This window comes from Gadus chalcogrammus, chromosome 7 (assembly GCF_026213295.1).
Source record: "Gadus chalcogrammus isolate NIFS_2021 chromosome 7, NIFS_Gcha_1.0, whole genome shotgun sequence".
NCBI lineage: Eukaryota > Metazoa > Chordata > Actinopteri > Gadiformes > Gadidae > Gadus > Gadus chalcogrammus.
Genome location: NC_079418.1, coordinates 21,972,059 through 21,993,579, shown reverse-complemented (window position 1 = coordinate 21,993,579; position 21,521 = coordinate 21,972,059). Strand labels below are relative to the sequence as shown.

General features: G+C 45.6%; 1 protein-coding gene across 1 annotated transcript; it reads left to right on the top strand.

The window, feature by feature from the left end:
* The first annotated feature begins 260 nt into the window (after positions 1-260).
* robo4 (roundabout, axon guidance receptor, homolog 4 (Drosophila)) lies at positions 261-20,501 on the top strand. The gene is made up of 19 exons (XM_056595260.1): positions 261-659; positions 2,600-2,938; positions 4,941-5,098; positions 5,786-5,906; positions 6,626-6,764; positions 7,198-7,325; positions 7,632-7,741; positions 7,986-8,217; positions 9,223-9,344; positions 10,102-10,273; positions 11,378-11,578; positions 12,061-12,103; positions 12,402-12,520; positions 13,042-13,386; positions 14,039-14,122; positions 14,530-14,671; positions 15,706-15,906; positions 16,247-16,674; positions 18,785-20,501. Exons 1-19 carry the CDS (start codon positions 599-601, stop codon positions 18,958-18,960), a joined length of 3,321 nt encoding a protein of 1,106 aa, XP_056451235.1. The 5' UTR covers positions 261-598; the 3' UTR covers positions 18,961-20,501.
* The last annotated feature ends 1,020 nt before the right edge of the window (positions 20,502-21,521 follow it).

Here is a 21,521-nt window from a genome sequence, read left to right as displayed (position 1 = left end):
GCTTACGAAGCCTACTCATTATGAATTCTTGTATGCATATCAATATTATTTTCTTTATGGAAAGTTGATATGCTTATCTGGTATGGAAACATTATAATTATTTAAAACTTAAACTTAAACCTAAAGCTAGAATTAGTGCCTTGAAAGAAATTGAACGACCGATTGATTATGCATGTTTGGTGTCTCACTCGTGTCCGTGTTGTTACAGCGCCATCTAGTGGTTTAAATAAAGCACACATCAGGGACGAGTGGGATCGGTGTGGTGACGGATGCCTTTCAAATGAAGTCATTCCTTGTGAAAAATCGACTCTTCTTTCTTAAATAGCAAAAAACAAAAGTATCTTTACAATCGCTTCTCTAGCCTAACGAAATTCAAATGACTATCATGCCTAGAGAGAGACAAATGTGTATGCCTTTAGGTCCCGCACCGGATCTTGGCCCCTGGGAGTGGGAATATGATTGGTGTTGGCGCTCACTATTATTTACTTTGAGTTCTCTTTGGATGTCATCCTCGGAAATCTGTTCCTCGCTATGCTGGACCCATAAACAACCATAACATTGGACCACCATTAGATGTATAGACTTTAAAAGAAGCAAGATGACCACAATTAACTTTATTATTATTACGTCGTTTTTTGGAGTGCTTGGTAACATAGCAGGTAGGCTACGTGCTTTTTTTTTTTATTCTCAAAGCGATTAGCCTCACCCTCACTCTGACTCTCATCATGTTAGTGAACGAACCATAACTTTTAGTTATGGTTTTGTTAATTTATTAATGATTGATTCGATTTTTCTCTATATTGTTACTAAAGTTACATTACAGTTTGTATTTACTTAGTTTTTTTCAACATCTTAGACATTTAGAACTCTTGCTATGACCCTATTGAACGGTATTATGTGCATTCCAATTCATACATACTATACCAATTATGAGGCCTTCCACAAGTTGTTTTGTCCCTTTCTCATAGGGAAAACAGCCCCTGCGGAAAAGCCATGTCAATATATTATTGTCATAAATAATAGATGAGAGAACAAGAAGCCATAATCATCTTCTGGTGGGGCTAATGGATGGAATAACCATTTTTAGTCAAACATCCTCTGAGCTCCATGGCTTATAAGTGATGAACTGAAAATGTCTCCCTTGTTTCACTCCAGAAAATATCTCTAATGATGATAACGATTATGATCCGTGAAGGGTTTTGCTTATTAAAGCTAGTTTGACAGTATTCATTGGAGTGCTCACTTACGTCCTAAAAGCATGCACACCCATTGTATAGCAATGTCTCATAGGAACATGTTTTTAAGTTCATATGAAAATAGCATAAACACACAACTTATAATGATGTCATTAATGCTTCAGTAGCCTCTATTTGTATGGATATTTTAGTGTTTGTGTGAGTGCCTGCATATGTGCCTCCATGTATGAATGTGTGTATGTGCGTGCATATTTGTGCCTATGCCTGCCTGTGTGTGTGTAGAACAACAATTAAAGAGCCTGTATGTATCTGTACATTATATAAACATGATTGCGAGAAAAACAATATGAAATGTAGTCATTTCCCCCATAAAAAAAAATCCCCAAAGATTTTCAGCTATGTAGCTACTGAATCAACAAAAACATTTGCAATTCTAAGCAAGGAAAATAATTGGGCATTATTTTAGAACGCAACTCGTACTTTTCCATATCTTTACTCGACAAAGGTCCTTTTGTTTGTAAATAGTTTTGAGGGAGGTCGCCTTTGTTCCTGACCATAACAGAAGCTCAAGACTTCCTCTCCTCTGCAAAGGAAGCTGGGAGTTCAGTCCGTCTGCCCCCCCTCCCCACCTCACCCACTTCCTCCCTAGCCCTCCCTCCCTTTCCCCTGAAGGTAGTCATCACCAACGGGAAACTCAAACAATGGCATTCCAAGGTTGGCTGTAAATAGACGTCATTGTTTATCGATAGAAGACCCTCAGAGATGTTGGTAGCGGGTGTGGCCCTGTGCGTGTGCATGCGTGTGCGCGTACGTGTGCGTGTGTGTGTGTGTGTGTGCACTTTGGTTGTCGTACTTCATAATCGATCCAGTACTTTGGGGTCTCATCTCAAGTTTACTTCCCATGAAGTGCTGTATGTCAACAAGAGCAATGTGCTTCTGTCGAGAAGAACTGGCAGAACATGGCGATAACACTCTCAGCGGGGTTCATATCACACTGATCGCCCATGCTATGAATCTATGCATTCACGCCATCGTACGACCAAAAGCGGCACACAAATGTGCCACAACAAAACAAAAACAAAAACAACAATAATTTCCTTCTTTTATCGTCTCAATCCTGTTGCGCACAGCAGGGCCTTGAGTCCTACTTGGGAACAGGCGCTGGCACTTGAAATGAAGGATATTATTCTTCCAATGCCTACACTAGTGTATTGTAGAGTAGTATATATCATAAAGACATGAACCACCGTCTCCATCTGCTTCCCCCATTCTTAACCAACCGTCCATGTCTCAATTCAACGTCAATGGCGTCTTGAGAATTCTGCGCGAGTGTTCTGATGGCTTGGCCCTCGATACATGTTCCTCGTACGACCTTCATTTGTTTCGTCTCTCGTTTTCTGCAGGTTGGAGGGTGCATGCGGAGGAGGAGGTAGGGGGCGTGGTCCCCCGCATCCTCCACCACCCCTCCGACGTGGTGGTCATGCTGGGCTACCCGGCCACCCTCTCCTGCCGGGCCGAAGGCACGCCCAAGCCCGCCATCCAGTGGCTGCGCAACGGCCAGCCCCTGGAGACCAACAGGAGGGACGGCCAATCGCAGACCATGGTGCTGTCGGAGGGCAGCCTGTTCTTCCTGAGCGTGGGCGGCGGGAGGCGGGGTCAGACGCACGAGGGCGTGTACACCTGCGTGGCGAGGAACAGCGTCGGCATGGCGACCAGCCGCAACGCCTCGCTGTACATCGGAGGTGAGAGTATGGATGTTCGGTGCAGGCGAGTGGTTTTACTGCCGGGATGCGGTTCAGTGGATACGATTTAAATTAGGTTATATTTGGATCGTCCTCCAGAGAGGGAATTCGTCGTCACCACAGGTGAACATCATGTAGTACATTAACTACATGGAGAACCTGGAGAACATGGAACAAATAAAAAAGCTAAACTTGCAGTTATGCTATCACATAACATCAAAACACAACCATCAAATAGGGCCTAAAGTAATGTTCACCAATCCACTGATATTTTCTCCCATTCACAAGCTCGCCTCTTGGGTTATCTTGGGTCCCCATGCGGTTCAACAGATGTTAGGTTACAGAGATTAGAGCCCTTAAATAATCAAAGGAAGGGGTTGCGGATCAGTCGTGGGTTTGCCTTCAACACAGGACTAAAAATCTCCCTCTCTCTTCCTTCCTCTCTCTCACTCGCACATACACTCTGTGACACAAAATACACACATACACGCTCTCTCTGCCACACACACACACACACACACACACACACACACACACACACACACACACACACACACACACACACACACACACACACCCATACACACACACACACACACACACACACACACACACACACACACACACACACACACACACACACACACACACACACACACACACACACCCATACACACACACACACACACACACACACACACACACACACACACACACACACACACACACACACACACACACACACACACACACACACACACACACAAAGATTTATATGGTGTGACAAGTGGGGGCGAGGGGGGGGGGGCATGTCCATGCTAGGACAGGACTGGGCTGTGACTGCCAATGTCAATGTTTGCCTGGCAGGGGGGGGGGGGGGGTAGACACTTGTGGCAGTTGACCTCTGACCTCTTCTGTTGTGCCCACTTAATTAGAATCCACAGGAAGCAGTTTCTCGCAGGACCACCACCATTCACTGGTTAAAATGAACAGAGATACAGTGTCACAATAGACACTAGCTTTTTTATTTAAATGACATATAGTCACACTATTAGTATTCATTCATTAGTTGTCTGGCTTCTCTGTTATACCACGCATCGGGATTAGGAGTTAATCAAATCATTTTGGGATTGGAAGTAAGGAGAGAAGTCATTTGAACGGTGGTTAAAGGCTGATCACTGAATCACTTTGTTTCCAGTAATGAGCAAAACGTAAAGGAGGTTTAATCAAAAACCAGCCATGTGTGCATGTATTACGCAGCGGTAATACACTTAATGGTTGATGTTTCTTTTTTTGCCTAATTTATATTTTTAACAAGCTAGCAGGACACTCAGAACAGTTTCCAATTTCACTATCAATTATTGCGGGCCCGCACACAGAGACGTGTGTTTAATGAATAATAAGATGGGTTAGCGCTGGGGCAGGCAGACGGCAGATGAAGAGGAATATATCAATAACTTAACACGAAGAACGCGTGCGTTACATTTATCTGAAGAGAAGTTAAATTAACTTCATTTCATGTGTCAGCTGAATTAGACGAAATGTAATAAAAGTAAGTATTCCATTATTGAATTGCTTTAAAGGGGTTATCTCTCATTTATGTGAATGAATGTCTGTTAAGTCACTAATAATGATTGAGCATATAACATTTTTCTATTATTATGAATGTTACAAACTGGAGGTCAGCAATAAATAAATCAAATCAAATTTAATTTGGCCCCAGTTAAATGGTAGTTGGCCTGCCTTTCTGTCTACCTTCCTAGCCGGCCTTTTGGACTTTTCCAGAAGGCTAGGCAGACCTATTGCTGAAGCTAGCAAGCTAGTCCTGTGTGCGGGGGGATTGGCTTTGCCTGAGGTGAGGGGTTGCATTTTTTTTGGTTGGACACTTTCAAAATCCAGCTCACTCTGGCTGGTTTCTCCAAATGAGTTTTCCTAACTTAGAAAATTAAATAAAGAAATCAAAACCCAGCGACCACTCAGACCCCCCGGTGGTATGTTTCAGTACTGCGACAGGAGTTTGTCGCGCAGCCTGAGGATGTTGAGGTGGACGAGGGGGAGGTGGCCGTCCTCAACTGTGTCCCCCCGGAGGGACACCCCGAGCCCAGCGTTACCTGGAGGAAGAACGGTCTCCCCATCAACACCAGTGACCCCAAATACACAGTAAGACGCACACACACACGCACGCACGCACGCACGCACGCACGCACGCACGCACGCACGCACGCACGCACGCACGCACGCACGCACGCACGCACGCACGCACGCACGCACGCACGCACACACGCACACACACACACACACACACACACACACACACACACACACACACACACACACAAAGACACAATGCAACTTTAGGTGATGGTAATGCATTCCTAACTACCAGGACCTTAGGGGTGCAAGATAATCCGCCCCTAGTCCAAGTCCAACCTGATTCCTAATCACTGCAACCTTTATGTACAGATCCTCCTCCACCATACTGTTCTGAAAACCTTCTGAACCTCGAGAGGGTTCAGGAAACCTCTAAGCCCTCTTACTTTTGTTTGCTTTGACCTTCTCATTTGTATTGTGTTTGTTTGTGTATCACTGTAACATTGTGTATCACTTGGCATACGTAATATATGCGATGCTAATGATGATGAGGAAAATGATGATGATGATGAGGAGGAGGACAATGCTGATGATGATGATGACAATGATGATGATGATGATGATGATGATGATGGTGGTGATGAGAACAATGAGGATTGAGGATGATGACGACGAAGATGATCAGGACAATGATGATGATGATGAAGATAATGATGATGATGATGATGATTAATCCCAGCGTGCTTGTGCTCATAGGAGCGGAGTGGAACGCTCACCATCTCCCCGTCAGAGAAGAAGCACTCTGGGATGTATGTGTGTGTTGCCTCCAACGCTTTGGGGACCAGAGAGAGCCGGGCCGCACACCTCTCCGTTCTGGGTAGGAGAACCCTCACTTCCTGTGTATTCATTAGCATTAACACATGCATGTAACGTGACATGTAGTGTCATTGTGTTACGTGTAAAACATATTGACATTATGTTAAAAAATAAACTAGTTTTATAGAGTTAAACATAAACAACGTGTGTGATATGCTGTAGGTACGAACATAAAGCATGTCAATTAGCGATAAACACAATACTTTAATGTATCTACAGTTTTATACACAGATTTGCTTTATAGCCTGAGGAACTGTTCTGTATCAGATTGCAAAGTATTGTCCCTTGGTGAATGCCAAGGAATATCCCTGATACAATCTGAGGAGACAGAACATGGAACCACTTAATAAGCAACCTGCAAGTTGGCATCCGCAGTTAGTTCCTGTGGGGAAGCAAATTGACATTCTTTATTTCATTTGGTTTCGGTCTACAGATTAGAAGAACTAATTCCTCTTAAAAATATCATAATTTTTTAATTAGATTTGCTACATACTTTCCCCAAATTAATAAATCAACCTGCAAAATGCTCTTTAATGACAGCACTTGCGATAGCCTGCGTTTTATGTCGCAGTCCTCACAGTTGGATTTTAGTGACTCTTTTAAACTTTGCGATTTCGTACTTTAGACCCTCACTCAAACACGCATCTCTTATCACAAAACCACACGCCTGCAGAGAAGCCCCAGCACACACTCTGTCCCTCCCTCATGCCCCCCCCCCAGCCAGGCCCCTGCTGCTGCAGAAGCCAGAGGACGTGACGGTGAGGCAGGGGGAGTCCGCTACCTTCTACTGCCAGGCCCGCGGGGACCCAGCCCCCGCGGTGGAGTGGAGCAGAGAGCAGGGCCCGCTGCCCAACGGCAGGTAGGAGGAACCAGGGACACACACAGCCCGCAGACTTCCATGCAAAGTTGACAATGCGAGTTGTGTGTTGTTTGGAGGAAAGTGGTTTTCCATTTAATGTGATGATTAAACTTATCTTGAGCTAAATTGTTCTGGATTTTGTGACAAGGAATCAATAAGACTGATGCCTCACATGGGGAACCAGTTATGTAGTGTACTATGGACAATAATAATACTATGGATACTAATAATATATTAAGATGTTGGACGATTTACTATTAACATGTTTCAAAAATATTTCTTTGAGGCTATCAGTATTTTTTTCTTTTCTATTAATTTCGGAATTCCTACTGTATGCATGTTAGTGGGTGCTCTATATAAATCTATAAATCCCAATATAGGATCCCACCCCACATGGTCTTACAGACGCCCTCCTCTGTTGGTCTCCTCACAGATATCTGGTGAGTCCAGACCAGAGTCTACAGGTCCACTACGTGACGCTGCAGGATGCAGGACGGTACACATGCACCGCAGTGAACGACAGAGGCATGGCAAACGCCAGCGCACATCTCACTGTCCAAGGTGAGTCCATCGCGGTCTCATCGTGCGGTATGGTGGTGTGTTGGTGTCCAAAACACAATTTAATGTAAATCTCAATAGCAAAACAAATTAATCATCCTCCGCTTTAGTATGGGAATCTATTCTGAAATATTGGTATTATAAAATATTTACACATAAAATATAAAAATATTGAGAATTCATGGTTGTCATATAGGTGAACTGTGAAATATTGGAAAGAATGCTTGTATTACCATTCAAATATGCAGTAATATTGGAGGAAATACCATTGTCTTATTATAAAAACGTATATGTATTCATTTGTTTCAGACACTGGTAAACAGAAGGACCTCCACAAGGAGCTGTCAGCTCTAAGGGTGGAACTGGAAAACATCACCATTTTGGCTCCTGGATCCAAAATGGCCCATGTTCAGTGGAAGGTAGAAGAGACACTAATCCAACCTAGCCAAATCTACTCCTGTTTAATCTGACCTAAACAAATTAAAATAATACCATGTATCTAGTATTTTACTTATTAATAATATTTTTAATGTGCCTAATTTTCACAAAAAGCGAAAGCTATGGACTCTTGTGTAACTGCCCTTCTGTTCATCGATCCGTCAGCATCAACGTCCAACACAACCAGGATCACGCGTCTTCCTCCTCCCCCCCCCCCCCCTGCAGCTCCAGTCCCTGCCTGCCCAGCCTCACTACCTGGACGGCTTCGAGGTGCTCTACCGCGCCCTGCAGCCAGCCGGCTCAGAGTGGGAGGCCAGGAGGGTCACCCTGCCCAGCTTCCTGACCCAAGTGGGCCCCCTGGAGAGAGGCTATCAGTACGAGTTCAAGGTCCGCCCCTACGGGGGAGACCTGTACGGCCGGGAGAGCAACACACGACACCTGAGGGTGCCTGAGATCGGTGAGGGGAGACACTTTTTGACTGTCTACTATTTTGCGGCAGGAAAGAAGCGCCTAGTAATGCTGGCAATGCCAACATTACTAGGTGGTTATACGAAGGAGACAAGGCACGACATAACCTTTTGTTATCCCATTCCACCTCGGCAACTGAAATCCACCCCCCAAAAAGACAATTGACAAATTAAATTTACATTTATATAACTTCATACATTCATTCATTAATTCATTCATTCATTCATTCATTCATTCATTCATTCATAAATATTGGATAATAAAAGTTGAAATTATTATGCATGTATTCCTTCCTAACGCTAACTAATCAACAGACACAAACAACAGGGAAACAGAAAGACAGGTCCGAAGGGTGAATTCATGCCCCGTCCCCATGTGTACCGATAAGTTTTCTCAAGGCACAAAATTTAACTCTTGGAAAACACTTTCCAAGGTGGAGATTTTTAATGTGTAGTTTGTACGTGCACTATGTGTGGTCTTGTGAAATGGTTATTTTTGGAAAACAGTGACATCATGACCTCAATTTACACAAAACTTTGTATGTGAATTAATGTTCTTCTGTAGATTATTGAGGGGCACCAATAGTGCTTTCAAAAATGCCCGTGTCGGTTCGGACCGGCCCGGAAACTGTTTCAATAACAAAACATAACACAAACACACAAATGACCATGGGTACTACCCCCTGGTACCATGGTGATAGATTCATCCAAGTGAACCAAATTCAATTAAATGTCGACTTATTTATTTTTATTTTTATTTATGTCATAACATAAAATACAACCCATATTGCACACTGCGAGGCATTCGCCAGTTGCTTTGAATTTCAATGAGCATTGCTTTTTCATGAGAGCATACATTATCCACGCCACAATGGGATTACATTAAACCCTGACAAGTCCGTCGGGCCTTGGCTGTCCATCCCCTGCGGTGAATGAGAGTGTGACTGTGTGTCACGGAGGTGCTAACAGAAACACACGTCTCGTCCGTCTCCCAGCGCCCGGTGAGCCCCCGTTGGCCGTGTCCATCGCCGTGCACCCCGAGCTGAACCACACCGTCCACCTGACCTGGGAGCCCCCCCCAGTCCAAGCCCACAACGGTGTGATACAGGGCTACCAGGTAGGGCCGATGCGACGCTACCGTGGCTAATCCTGAACCGAAAGCGGTTGAGGAGCCACCGAGATTGGTTTCCTGCGTCTCAGCAGGCGGGAACGCTCTTGCATTGTGTTTTTCGTGTGAACAGGTTTTAAATCTAAATTGCTTTGTTGCTATGTTAAAACATGGTCGAAGGATGTAGACCATTCTCTTGTGTAAACAGGGATTATGGTGGCTGTGTTTACTATGAGAACACTTATAGGTGCAGAGCAAATACTTGTTCATGTCAAACTCCTTCAAGAGGTCTGGTGGGATGTTTTACTAAGGTACAAGGTACTTTTACGATTTTGAGATCACAGCGATAAACGGTTAAATGGAAATCATTGAGCTCTTTTAGGTACGGGCAATATAACAGAGTGTAGTGCAAATGTATTCATCATGATGTTTCATTTATATTCCATTCTGAATTGTATTAACCATGGGCAGCTTACTCAATAATTCACAAGGTCCGTTTGAATGTTCAAAACCCCATCAATACCCTTTTAGATTAAACATTTAAATAAATGCCAAAGTCGGCGCGATACAACACTCAAACTCATACTATGAGATTTAGCGTCGCTGTAATACGATTGCAGCTAACGGACAAGAAGCGATAATATTTATGCATAACCAAGTCCCCTAGATCATTGCATGCGTCGACAGACCACACGTTACCAGACAGAACCCAGACCGGTCTCCATCTCCCCGTCTCCCCCTCTCTCTCTCTCTCGCTGGGCTCTAGGTCTGGTGTGTGGAGCAGCAGGAGAAGCAGTACCAGAACTGGACGGTGGACCGCGGGCACCACCGGCTGGAGATCTCCGCCCTCACCCCCGAGAGGCGCTACTCCGTCACGGTGGCCGCCGTCAACGGAGCGGGGGTGGGAACCCGCAGCAAGGCCCTCGGCTTTTACATGGGTGAGCGCTGCCTGGCTGATGTCCCTATGGTGTCACTGTGATGGTGCTTAAAGGGGCGGCGTCACGCTCGGCTACATGAAGTGGCACTGCTTACAGTTTTTCTCGATTGTATCCACGCAAAAAATTGAACTATGCCCAAAATTCTGAAAACTGTATCGACTACAAGAACACCAGAATGCTAAACTCTAAGCACAATTACACTGTTTTCACACATATAGACATTTTAAATCACATTTAATCTCATCATTTAGCACACTTGGTTCACCTGGAAACACTGGCCTTCAAAATTAAACTAATTACCAATAAGTCTAACTCACTTCTCACCTGTTCAAACTTAACTGGCAAAACACTTCAATAATGTGTCAGAGCATAAAAGAGGCCTCAGGTATGCTTAGGTAACATTGGTGTATTCTCAGAACAATGTTGCAGTATCAACTATAGGTGTGCAGTATGACTCTGAGAAGCTGATATAGTGAGTTTAGCCAATTGGAGCTCATTGGATTGACAAATATGCATTGTATCCTATTCTGATGCAATTGTGTCATTTCAATATTTATATGACACATTCACAATATTGTATTACAACAGGGCAACAGTCTTTATACTATATGTACCACCTAATTGCAACTTGCAACTTTAAAAAAGAAAGCTATTTCTAAACAATCAGACGAGGTATGAGATAAGGTTCTACACATGCAGCATAGCATTTAAGGGTAGCAACTTAGTGCAACCTAGTGAAGTTTGGTCTTTTTCATCACTGTTGAATTGGACCACCGTCGTAGATGGACACGGACAGATATGGGGGTAGAGCACTATAGTGGTTCCCAGCCGGAAGGAACTTGATTAAATGTCGACCTGCTACATGCATCCTTGAGCAAGATTCCCTCACACCTCCCTTCTCCTTAATGCCAGGGGTCTCACTCCACTTTTGCTTCGAAAAAAGCGTCCGCTAAAATGCAGAAGAGTACTAAATAAATATACACTCTCCACCTCATTCTGTCCAGACTTTTCAATTAAATCCTTATCTCGTCACACTCCCTACCGGAACACCACCATTGTCCACCATTTAACCCTCCTTCTCCTTCTCCTCCTCCATGTCTGCAGACAGTGAGAAGCACATCGCCCCCGGGTCGGGCGACAGGAGCGGAGACACGTCCTCCGAGCTCGTGGCGGTCCTAAAGAACCCCTTGCTGATCGGCAGTGCTTGCGCCCTCTTGTGGTGCATCTTGATGACGGCGGCCCTCTGCCTCTACAGACGTTACTCCAGCTCAGGCTTCCTGGGGTCGGGGCGCAAGAGGAGCAAAGGTGGGAGACGCCCGGCGATGCCTTGGCCTCGTGATTTATGACATGTGTTTATGTTATGCTATGATACCATTCTTATGGGGTCGGCTTAGCTCAGGAGGTTGAGGCAAGTCTTTGTTACCGGAATGTTGATCGTTACCGGCTCCTCCTAGCTGAGGGTCGAGGTGTCCCTGAGCAAGACACCTGACCATTACTGCTGTCGTCTTGCATGGTTGACTGTGTGTATGAACCGTCACATTGAATTAAAGCTAAATTAAATATTTAAGTTTCTTATAATGACCCGTCCTCTGTGGCGATTTATTTTATTTTTGTAAAAAATTCTATATTATAATGTTCTTCAACATTGATATGATTATATTATCATTTGTCACGTGGTACTCCATATTATCAAACTATATATATTATTATTCAACAGTTCCAGCTGATTCTGAAGTTGAACATCATATATCTTAGTGATTCTATTATGTATCTATCTATCTGTCTAGGTTTGCATCGGCTAGCCAGTGAAGACCTCATCATTAAACACAGGTAACCTATAAGGAGCCGCCCATGACCGTTCATACACACAATGTCAGTGGTCCAAGTAACATGATAGATTGCTATAATCTAGATTACATTGCCACTATTGCGAGCTATCAATGCTTCTTCTAAGAAATATAAACCAAACAAGAAGAATATGTTAATCTCTTTTGAATTCTATTCAACCTATTTCCTTTCAATAACAAGAAACACTACACCTCAGATATGTATTAATTATTTCATTTGGTGCCTGATCACACAACGCTTTTCAATTGCGTCTAGTCCTGTTAACATGACTGTGTTGCAGGATGGCGACGCCCGATTCCCCGTGGATGTCGGGCGCCTGGAGACCCATGCATTGTAACCCTGAGGTGTACAAGAGCCTATGGGCGGGGGGCCAGGAGAAGGCCTTCAACAGGGGCTCCAGTGAGTACAGCCAGACCCACACACCCAGTCTTTCACCGTTCCTAACATCCTGCGTGCCCCAAGTTTTTGCTCACATTTTCACAATCGGATGAAGTTGAAATCGGATGACATTTTGCAAAGCACGCAGTTTACCTCGACATGAAACTATAACGATCCTCTTCCTGCTCAATGCTCCAGACTAACAAATATTTTGTATCGTATTCTTCTGCCAACCATTGTATTGTTTTATTCACTTTATGTATTGCAGTGTTGTTCTGGTTGTTTGACCGACTATTCATCTCTGAAGTGCATTTGGATTTCTGTTTTTATTTCTATATGTTGTAATCAGGGCGTCATTGAAAAAGAGAGCCTGCTTTCAATCGCCTTCCCCTGAATAAATAAAGGTGCAATAATAATATTCAAACACATTTCCTCCAGGCGCTGTACAGTATAGTGAATATTGAGATTCGAACCCAGAACCTGCCGAGTCATCGTCCAGCCCCCTGACCCTATATGACGACCCTTCCTATCCCCCCACCCAGGTCTCCCGGTCATGAGCAAGAAGGACGTGGGCTACCTGGACTCGTCGGTGCGCATCGTGCCCGACAGCTGCGGCGTCTACGGCACCTTCTACGTGGACCTGGTGGGCGGCGGCCTCAAGACCTTCAACAGCCCCGCCCGCCGTCCCAGGATGCACCACGGCCCTCCGGAGCAGCAGCAGCGCCACGACGGCGGCGACGGTGTCTGCGGAGGCGAGACCATCTGCATTGCGGCCGGACCGGTTGCCAAGGCGACCCCGCCTGCGTTGCCGTGGAAACAGGCCGTGCCTCCGCGGCCCAGGATGGGCGTGCTGAGAGAGCCTTGGGAGAGGAGCCAGAGCAAGCAAGGTGAGGGGTGGAGGTGGGGGTGGGGGCGGTGGTGGACAGGGGTGGTGGGTGAGCCCCTGTTATAGCAGGTCACTGCAGCAGAGAGCATTAAGAGAGAACCACATTGTGGAGGCCTCCCTACCTGGCTGAACACATGCCACGGCATGCACCATCTCTGATTGGCTGCTGGGATTACCTGGTATCCTGCTGATTAAGTGTTGATGGGACAGCTGTCTTATATATGATTAGCTTATTGAAGCTGAATTAGGGAGTGTTTACAGCCCCGCCCCAGAATAAAAAAGATCTGAAAACTTTTAAAGGCATTGATGTGCTGAACCTTTTTTACCAAGCATTTCAGACACAGACTCTATTCCCTGGTTGCAGTGTCTCAGATTCAATGCGTTTTATTTATCTTTCATCACCATCCGCATACTACCATAAAGAAAGAACTTCTGGGCCCATCGTGTCTGGCAATATCCTGCTGGAATGATGTGTGTGTCCACAAACACGTCTGAGTTATGATCTCTATCCTCATTTTATTTGAATTGGTGACATCGCCACAGCCCTCCCTCAGAAGGAGCTACGCCTGATGTGGAGTCAGTAGAGCGGGCTTTATCCATCATCCCTTAACTCTCCTCCTCTACTCCCCCCCCCCCCCCCCCCCCTCCTCCAGAGCTGCATGCAGTCAAGAGCGTTCCCCTGTTGAACACCACCCACCAGAGCCAGAGACCCGGACAGCTGCCCCCCCGACGACCAGGTACCCTGGAACATGAACCATAACCCACCCGAACACCCTCCCTCCCTGAGCTCGTCAGTCATACGCACGAGTCAGAGATAAGAGACAATAAATGGGATTATGGCCCCACCATATCAGACAGAGAGAGAGAGAGAGAGAGAGAGAGAGAGAGAGAGAGAGAGAGAGAGAGAGAGAGAGAGAGAGAGAGAGAGAGAGAGACTCTATTAGATGTGTTATTATCTATAAGGTTAACTGGATGGTGTGGTGGTTAGGGTGTTTGACTCCCAGCTGAAAGGGTTAGCAAACGTCCCGTCTTTATACCTAAATAAAATAAAGAACACCTTGTTAAAAAAAACATAATGACAAAATGAAAGTCGATTGTAATGTCATTGTGTTTCACCGTTGTTTCCTCTCTGTTCCGTACGGAGGCGTGTGCCCAGAGGGTGCCCAGCTAATGGGCTCCCCCCGGCTGCTCCACTACTCGGCCTCCCTCCACCTGGTGGACATGCTGCCCCCTCCCCCCGTGCCCCCACCCACGGAGGACACACACAGCCTCAGCTCGGACGAAGGGTGAGGGCGCCGTGGGGCACGCAGACAGCAGACAGAGGCTGCCTATGGAGGATCCAGACGGTGTATAGTTAGAGGGTACAGGCGGGGTAGACGGGGCGTTATGGCTGCTTGTTGGGTGGGTGGGGTTGGTTATGGGATCCCCGTTATGCGTGTGGGAAACATTACTCGATGGTGATATTGTTGCTTGATTTAGTCTGATTTGAAACAAGAAATCATAGAAAATTGGGATTGAACATTTTAGTCATCCTTTGTTGAATTTATTTAACCTGTGCTATATTCATCTTGTTACATTTCAAGGCGCCAGTAGATAGATACTATGAATATAGTAGAGATTAATAAAAACATAGATATTTATATTACATATATTATGGTATTAAGATGGGCTGTGGCGTTATAAGCGTTCATTGTGTCCACTGTCAATGAGGTCAAAGTTTCTCACTAATGACACGGGTAGAGTCAACGTTTCAAGGAAGGGCCGTCATTAAAACAACACCTTCCTGCATCACACACATCCTGTCAGGGGGTTTTATTTTGTGAGGAGGATTACGGCTCCTTCCTCTCAGGCTTCTGCACCTCTCAAGTTTTCCACACCATTAGAGATGAACAGTGAGAGAGAGATAAAGACAATAAAAGTCCCGGGAGCAGAACAAGTGGGGATTAAATAAATGTTTCGATTGCATCAGAGTGTTAAAATAAATTATTTAATTCATAGATGGGTGAAGGCGGAAGTTGTGGTGTCTCATTACAAACTGGGAAACAAACTGGTTCCCAATCAAAGAGGGAAACTGGGGTTAGCAAGTTGAGATGCATGTACTGTAGACGGGATGGGATGTAAAAATACAGTTTGAAACTTTTTGGTGTTATTTATTCAAACGACAATAATGAAAACATTAAACTTTCAAGTCAACTCGACTGTGTTCTTCTTTCCGCCCGCCCACTGCCATGGTCATTATTTCCATCAAAACCTTCCCATTTCAACGTTACTAAACACAATTCAAAATGGCGTCCCCTTCTGTCCGCCATCTCCCCCCCAGCTCCAGCCGCTCCACCAGGGTCACCGGAGACATGGGTTCCCTCCAGACGCTCCACGACCCCGAGCCCGACCCCGAGGCGGACGGAGCCTCGTACAGCCGCCAGTCCACCGTGTCCTACTGCCCATCGCTGGACAAGAGCGCCATGACATCACAGGAAGCCACCGCGTACCTGGAGCTCAGCCACAGTCCAGAGACGCGCCGGTGATGGTTCACACATACTCTTTGTGGAACCTTTATTTGGGTCCATCACCAATTTGGGTTAAAGGAAATAAAGGGGGTCTGGTTTTTGTTTGATTTACCCAAATAATGGTTTCTGAGGAGGTCTCAGATACAGTGTCTTAGTGCAGACATTCTGGGTATTTGTAGCAGTGTGTAGACGTATTGTATTTGTAGTTATCGATGTAGACTTGTAGTCATAGATTTTAAAAGATCTCTCAACTGCACAAAACTACACGCACACACACAAAGACACCCTGCCATACACTCTCTCACTCTCTCACTCTCTCTCTCTCTTTCTTCCTCTCACTCTCTCACCCGACAGCGGCCAATCAGAACAGCCCCCCACCTCGGGCCCCCACGGCTCCTTCTCCCCGGACCTGGGCTTCGTCCGCGGGCCCCTGCTGGCCGAACCCCAGGGGGGCATAGACCACCAGCACCTCCAGAGCCTCCAGCACCTCCACAACCTCCACCACCGCCGTGACGAGCCCCCGACGACGACGACGGCGGCGGTGGCCGCGCCCGGCCCCAACATCTGGCGGCGAGCGCGCCTCTGGAGCTCGCCCTCGTCCTGCTACAGCGAGACGGACGGGGGGTCCGTGTGGAGCACCTGGGGGTCTCTGACGGAGGGCAGCGGCAGCGCCCGCACCAGCGTGGTCAGCTCGGTGGACGGCTCCTCCATCAGCGACGGGAACTTCGCCCACTTCATGACGCTGGCGAGCGGCGGGTCGGTCAGCGGGGCGTCCATGTCGGGTAAGATAGGGTGGTGGTGGTGGAGGAGGGTGTGGTGGTGGTGGGGGATGGTGTATTGGTAAGATAGGGTGGTGGTGGTGGAGGAGGGTGTGGTGGTGGTGGAGGTGGGTGTGGGGTGGTGGTGGTGGAGGGGGGTGTGGTGGTGGTGGTGGAGGAGGGTGTGGTAGTGGTGGAGGAGGGTGTGGTGGTGGTGGTGGAGGAGGAGGAGGAGGAGGGCGTGGTGGGGGTGGTGGAGGGTGTGGTGATGTAGGGGATGGTGTTTTGGTAACTTTGGAGCTTACCAAACGATGAAAGGATTTCAACGTGCACAATTTTTTGTGAGGAATTCACTAAATAAGTCGCAAGTGCTACGGTCTATAATTCCGCTGATTGTTACTGTAAACAGAACATTCTATGTATTGTAATTATTGTCAATGCTTAATTCAAGTTCTAGAAATAGTGCTATCTTTGAGGCGAGATGGGAAGAGAAATGCATAGCTTATAAACATAGTTTTCTTTCACAGTATTGAGTTGGTCTGCTAAATGCATTGATTCAATCCCTCCACTAGAGGGTGGTGTCAATCTGTATTTATCTAATAACGTCCTCAGAAAGCCTGAGCTCCTCAAGTCCTGACTCCGGTATTTGCACTGTCATTCAATTTTGTGGCTCTCATAGGAATATTCTACCATTACCAGTCTATCACACCTTGTAAAACATTAATGAATTCCAATCTTGTACAAAATGTGTTTATGGGCATGCCTTCCTGCATATTCGGTGCCTTGGGCACTCGGGAGTGTGTGTCAGCGTTGTTTGTGCAAATGTATGCATGTGTGTTTGCATTTATTGAAACATATTAGCGATTCATCAGATTTAAAGAAGAATGCACAAACCAAGTCCCTGTGCAGAAGGATGCCAGAATGTGTGTGTGCTTGTGAGTGTGTGTGTGTGTGTGTGGGATTGATTCCACAGATGGGAGCCTTCCTTGTAGTCCGAGTTGGGTCTGAGGGGCCTGGGAAATCAGTCTGCGCAATATACAAGGTGGCACCAGGCAATCACTTAGAACCGCTCAGCAAATTGAATGGCCAGACAAGTCACTCTTGCCCCTCTGTCCCCTCATCCGTCAACCCCCCCCCCCCCCCCCCCCCCCCCCCCCCCCACCCCCCCAAACATCTCTCATCCCCAGGACCCAAACACTTGCATCCCACAGTCACTCTCCCAGCCCTCTGTAACACAAACCACGGCTGTTTGGTTTTTTTTCAGTGTATTGTTCATAAATATATTATGAATGTTGTCCATAAATAGAGTAGAACGGCTTGTTATTATTTAGAAAATAGTGTGTCTTTATGCATTCCATCATTGGTTTTCCATCGACGTTTTCTCTTAATGCGAGTTTGCTAAATGAACACGCTGGGAGCATGCAGTAGCGCTGCTGACTTCCCCGTTCCACTGTGTCCCGCTGGCCGTGGCCTTCTCGCCGTACTAATTGTGTGTAAAGTTGCGCAGGCACTCTTTGCTCAGCCTCTGCATGGGTATTCATCTATTATTTTTTTCCCGTGGCATTGAGGCGGTCGGGGGCAGGTCTGGAGGAAAGTTCAGTGGTGCACCTCAGGTTGAAGGTTGGGAGCCGGTGGTTTGTACGTGCTGTCTCATTCAGAGTTCCTGTTCTCTCTGTCGTCCTGCGGTTGTTTCTCCATGATATCGCTCTGAATTTCTCTTCTGTTGCTTTGTCTTCCGCCTTGTTTTATCCTCAATGGAGACAGGCGCCGATGTTAGATCTAGGGGAGTTGTTTTATCGGGTTAAATATACCCGTTGTCACTGTGTGGAGACATAGAGCAGGTTGTTGAGCCGATGTGGGGTTCGTAGTGAGATACTCGTTAATATTGCACAAGGATTTGGGGAAGGATTCGTATTAGGAGTGTTGGAGAATTCATAAACCGAGCGGAGAACTGCAAGTGGGTGACCCGAATTAAATGATGAATTATACATTAAATCTAAAACGAAATGATCTTCGGGTGGCTTTTATTCTAAAAACTAAATATAGAATAAAATATAAATATACCGTTTTGATCCCCAATGGTGGTGGTATCTTACTAAACCAAACTGCTTCTTGTCTTTTCTTCCCTCCTCAGACTTCTCCCCGCCGGCCTCTCCGTTAAGCGGCCTTTTCCCGCCTTTTTACAGCGAGGGTGACGGGACAGCCGAGCGGGCGCCCGTCCCGGCGTGGGAGTGGAACCTGGCCTGGCTGGAGGAGATGGAGGCCCGCTACAGGGCCCAGTACCCCGGCCAGAAGCCCTGCGACGCCTAAGAGGGGAAACTACATAGGAAACAGAGTCGGCGGCCATTACGGAGACAAAGAGAGAGTCGGCCGGCGATCAAACTGGCAGGCGGCTGAAGTTCAGGGGGAAGTCAATCAATTGCCGCAAGGTTTTCTTGACTTAAGACAATTCATTCATTCAAGTGGTGCATATCTCATTACTATCATCCCCCTCTGTTTGACATCCACCTCCCGCTGCTTGACCTACGAGACCAAACCCGACAGCGCACTGTAGCCGATACAGTGCTCACAGATTCGGCTCCCCGCTAACCCTGAGACCAAGTGCATTGCATCTCTGCAGAATGACGGAGCCTAATTCTGTAACTGCTTGTGTTCCTCTCTTTAAAGGGCAATGCAGTGTCCAGGGATTAAATAGCAACCGTTAGGTTAGCAATGCAATTGCTGTATTTGAAGCATTGTGTCTCAAAATCCTAAAGAAACATCCAACATTCTGCAATGTAAATATGCATCATATTCAGGAAATGTTATTTAAAGAATTTCCAAATTATACTTCTCATGCATTTCTCTGTCACAACGTTTTTCTTTTGTATTTGTATGTGTGTTTTTTATTCATATTCTTTCAATTTTTTTTTGTATTTAGAGTTTGAAAGCTGAGCCACAGTTACGAGGATAGACATCTTTGTAGGTTAGAAAGCAACATTCATTTTATTTGCTTGTGTTAACTAAATAAAATTCTGCTAATCAAAGGCACTTATTAATTAGAACCAAATTATATTTGCCTCGTTCATATTTGTACTTCTTCATAGATTTTGATTAATAGATTACATTTATATTTGTTTACTTTTTATATATATAAATTGGTGCGTTATTAACTACTATAAATTCTTGCTATCTTAAAGGGATATGTTGAGTTATCTTTAAACAGGTGTTTTCCTGTTTTAACCAGATTCAGACGTGGTGTTTAGTACCAAATTCACCATTGTTCAGAAGGGGAGTTGCTGGGTTAGCATTTGCTCTCCGTTAACCACTTCCATTGACTTGTAGACTTAGAGTATACTAGCTCAAGTTGGGAATATACACTTTGAATTGCTTTCTAAAGACTTCCGAGATTTTCTGAAGAGTTGCTTATCAACAACAAAGGCCAGTAACTAAACATTAAATTTCTCTACAATCACAGATAATTATCCACTATTTTTTGGCCGCGCTGTGATTATAAGGCACAGACTACCCAGCCAGAAGCAGGGGTTGGAATCACAGGTGGTGTGATTCCCTTATAGATGCACAATGATGAATTTGGAATAAAATAAACTTGTCTGCATCTGGATAAGAAAGTTAACGCCACATGACCTCACAGTCCCTTTAAAAGTTAAATATTTAGTAATTGCATTTTTTATTGCAAAACCTATTTTTTATCTTTGAATATCAGCACAATAATCCTGTAAGTTATATTGCTAACCTGACTCAGGCTGCATGTGGGTTCTGTTTTGTGTCTTGAAAGACACTGAACACCTTTTATCCATTTTAATAAAAGTTAAACACACAAATAAACGATCCATTCTCGTTGAATTATTCAGAGGCGTCCTATTAACTCAACACAGAGTGGTACCTTCATTGCTGTTCCCCAAATCGTTGGAAATGGCCGACAGAGTTTGGAGTAAGGAAGACATGATCCCTTTGAAGAAGCTTCTTGTTACAGATGGCTTCTAATTGGCCTGCCAGGGTGCAAGTGAACTCACCCTAGTTCCTTTGTGAAGCTTCCTTCACACCAGGCAGTTCACTGGAGCATTTTCACTGAATCTGCTCAACACAGTTGACTAATTACTTGGGAGAAGACTGGCCAAAAGGACTTAGATATAGAGATGGGAATGATACGGGAGAGAGAAGAGATGGATATTATTGAGATAAAGAAATACATGTATGGATTCATGTGCAGAGAGATAGACATAGAAGGAGGGAAATAGCAAGTAGGATATATAGATCTCTCTGACCACATTTATCCAAAATAATTGGGTTGTATTTTGTGACCGGCTGCCAGGCATCCGATTCCTTGTGGAGATGTCATTGGAATACAGTGTGTCCATAATTGTACCATACCCACCGGGAGTTGTTAAGCCACATGTAGAACTCAAGCAGAGAGACCCAGTTAAAACCAGCCCTACTGGGATTAAAGATTGTTAGTTAGTCTGTGTTGTAATGGAAATTACAAACCAAAAGGAGCCTGAAGCAAAATAGAACAACAAAATAATAGCAGTAATCCACTTATACCTGCAGGGGTTTTGTGTGTGTGTGTGTGTGTGTGTGTGTGTGTGTGTGTGTGTGTGTGTGTGTGTGTGTGTGTGTGTGTGTGTGTGTGTGTGTGTGTGTGTGTGTGTGTGTGTGCGCGTGTGCATGCGTGTCAGCCAAAGGGGATTATAATTCATCTGGTCCACTCGCCAAGGCCATATGTTTCACACACACCCAGCCCCCCCGACGTCTCTGCATGTGCCCAACTTGTGTCTGCGTCATGCCCTCGTGACACACACACACGCCCACACACACTTAGACTACATAAAACTCAGCTGCATAATTATAAAGATAATTATCATCCCCCA

Excerpts from the sequence above, each read along its gene's own strand:
- robo4 (XM_056595260.1), top strand. The coding sequence starts at position 599 with ATGACCACAATTAACTTTATTATTATTACGTCGTTTTTTGGAGTGCTT. Across the intron at positions 660-2,599 it reads AGTGCTTGGTAACATAGCAG|GTTGGAGGGTGCATGCGGAG; the intron begins GTAGGCTACGTG and ends CGTTTTCTGCAG. Across the intron at positions 12,521-13,041 it reads GGCCTTCAACAGGGGCTCCA|GTCTCCCGGTCATGAGCAAG; the intron begins GTGAGTACAGCC and ends CCCCCCACCCAG.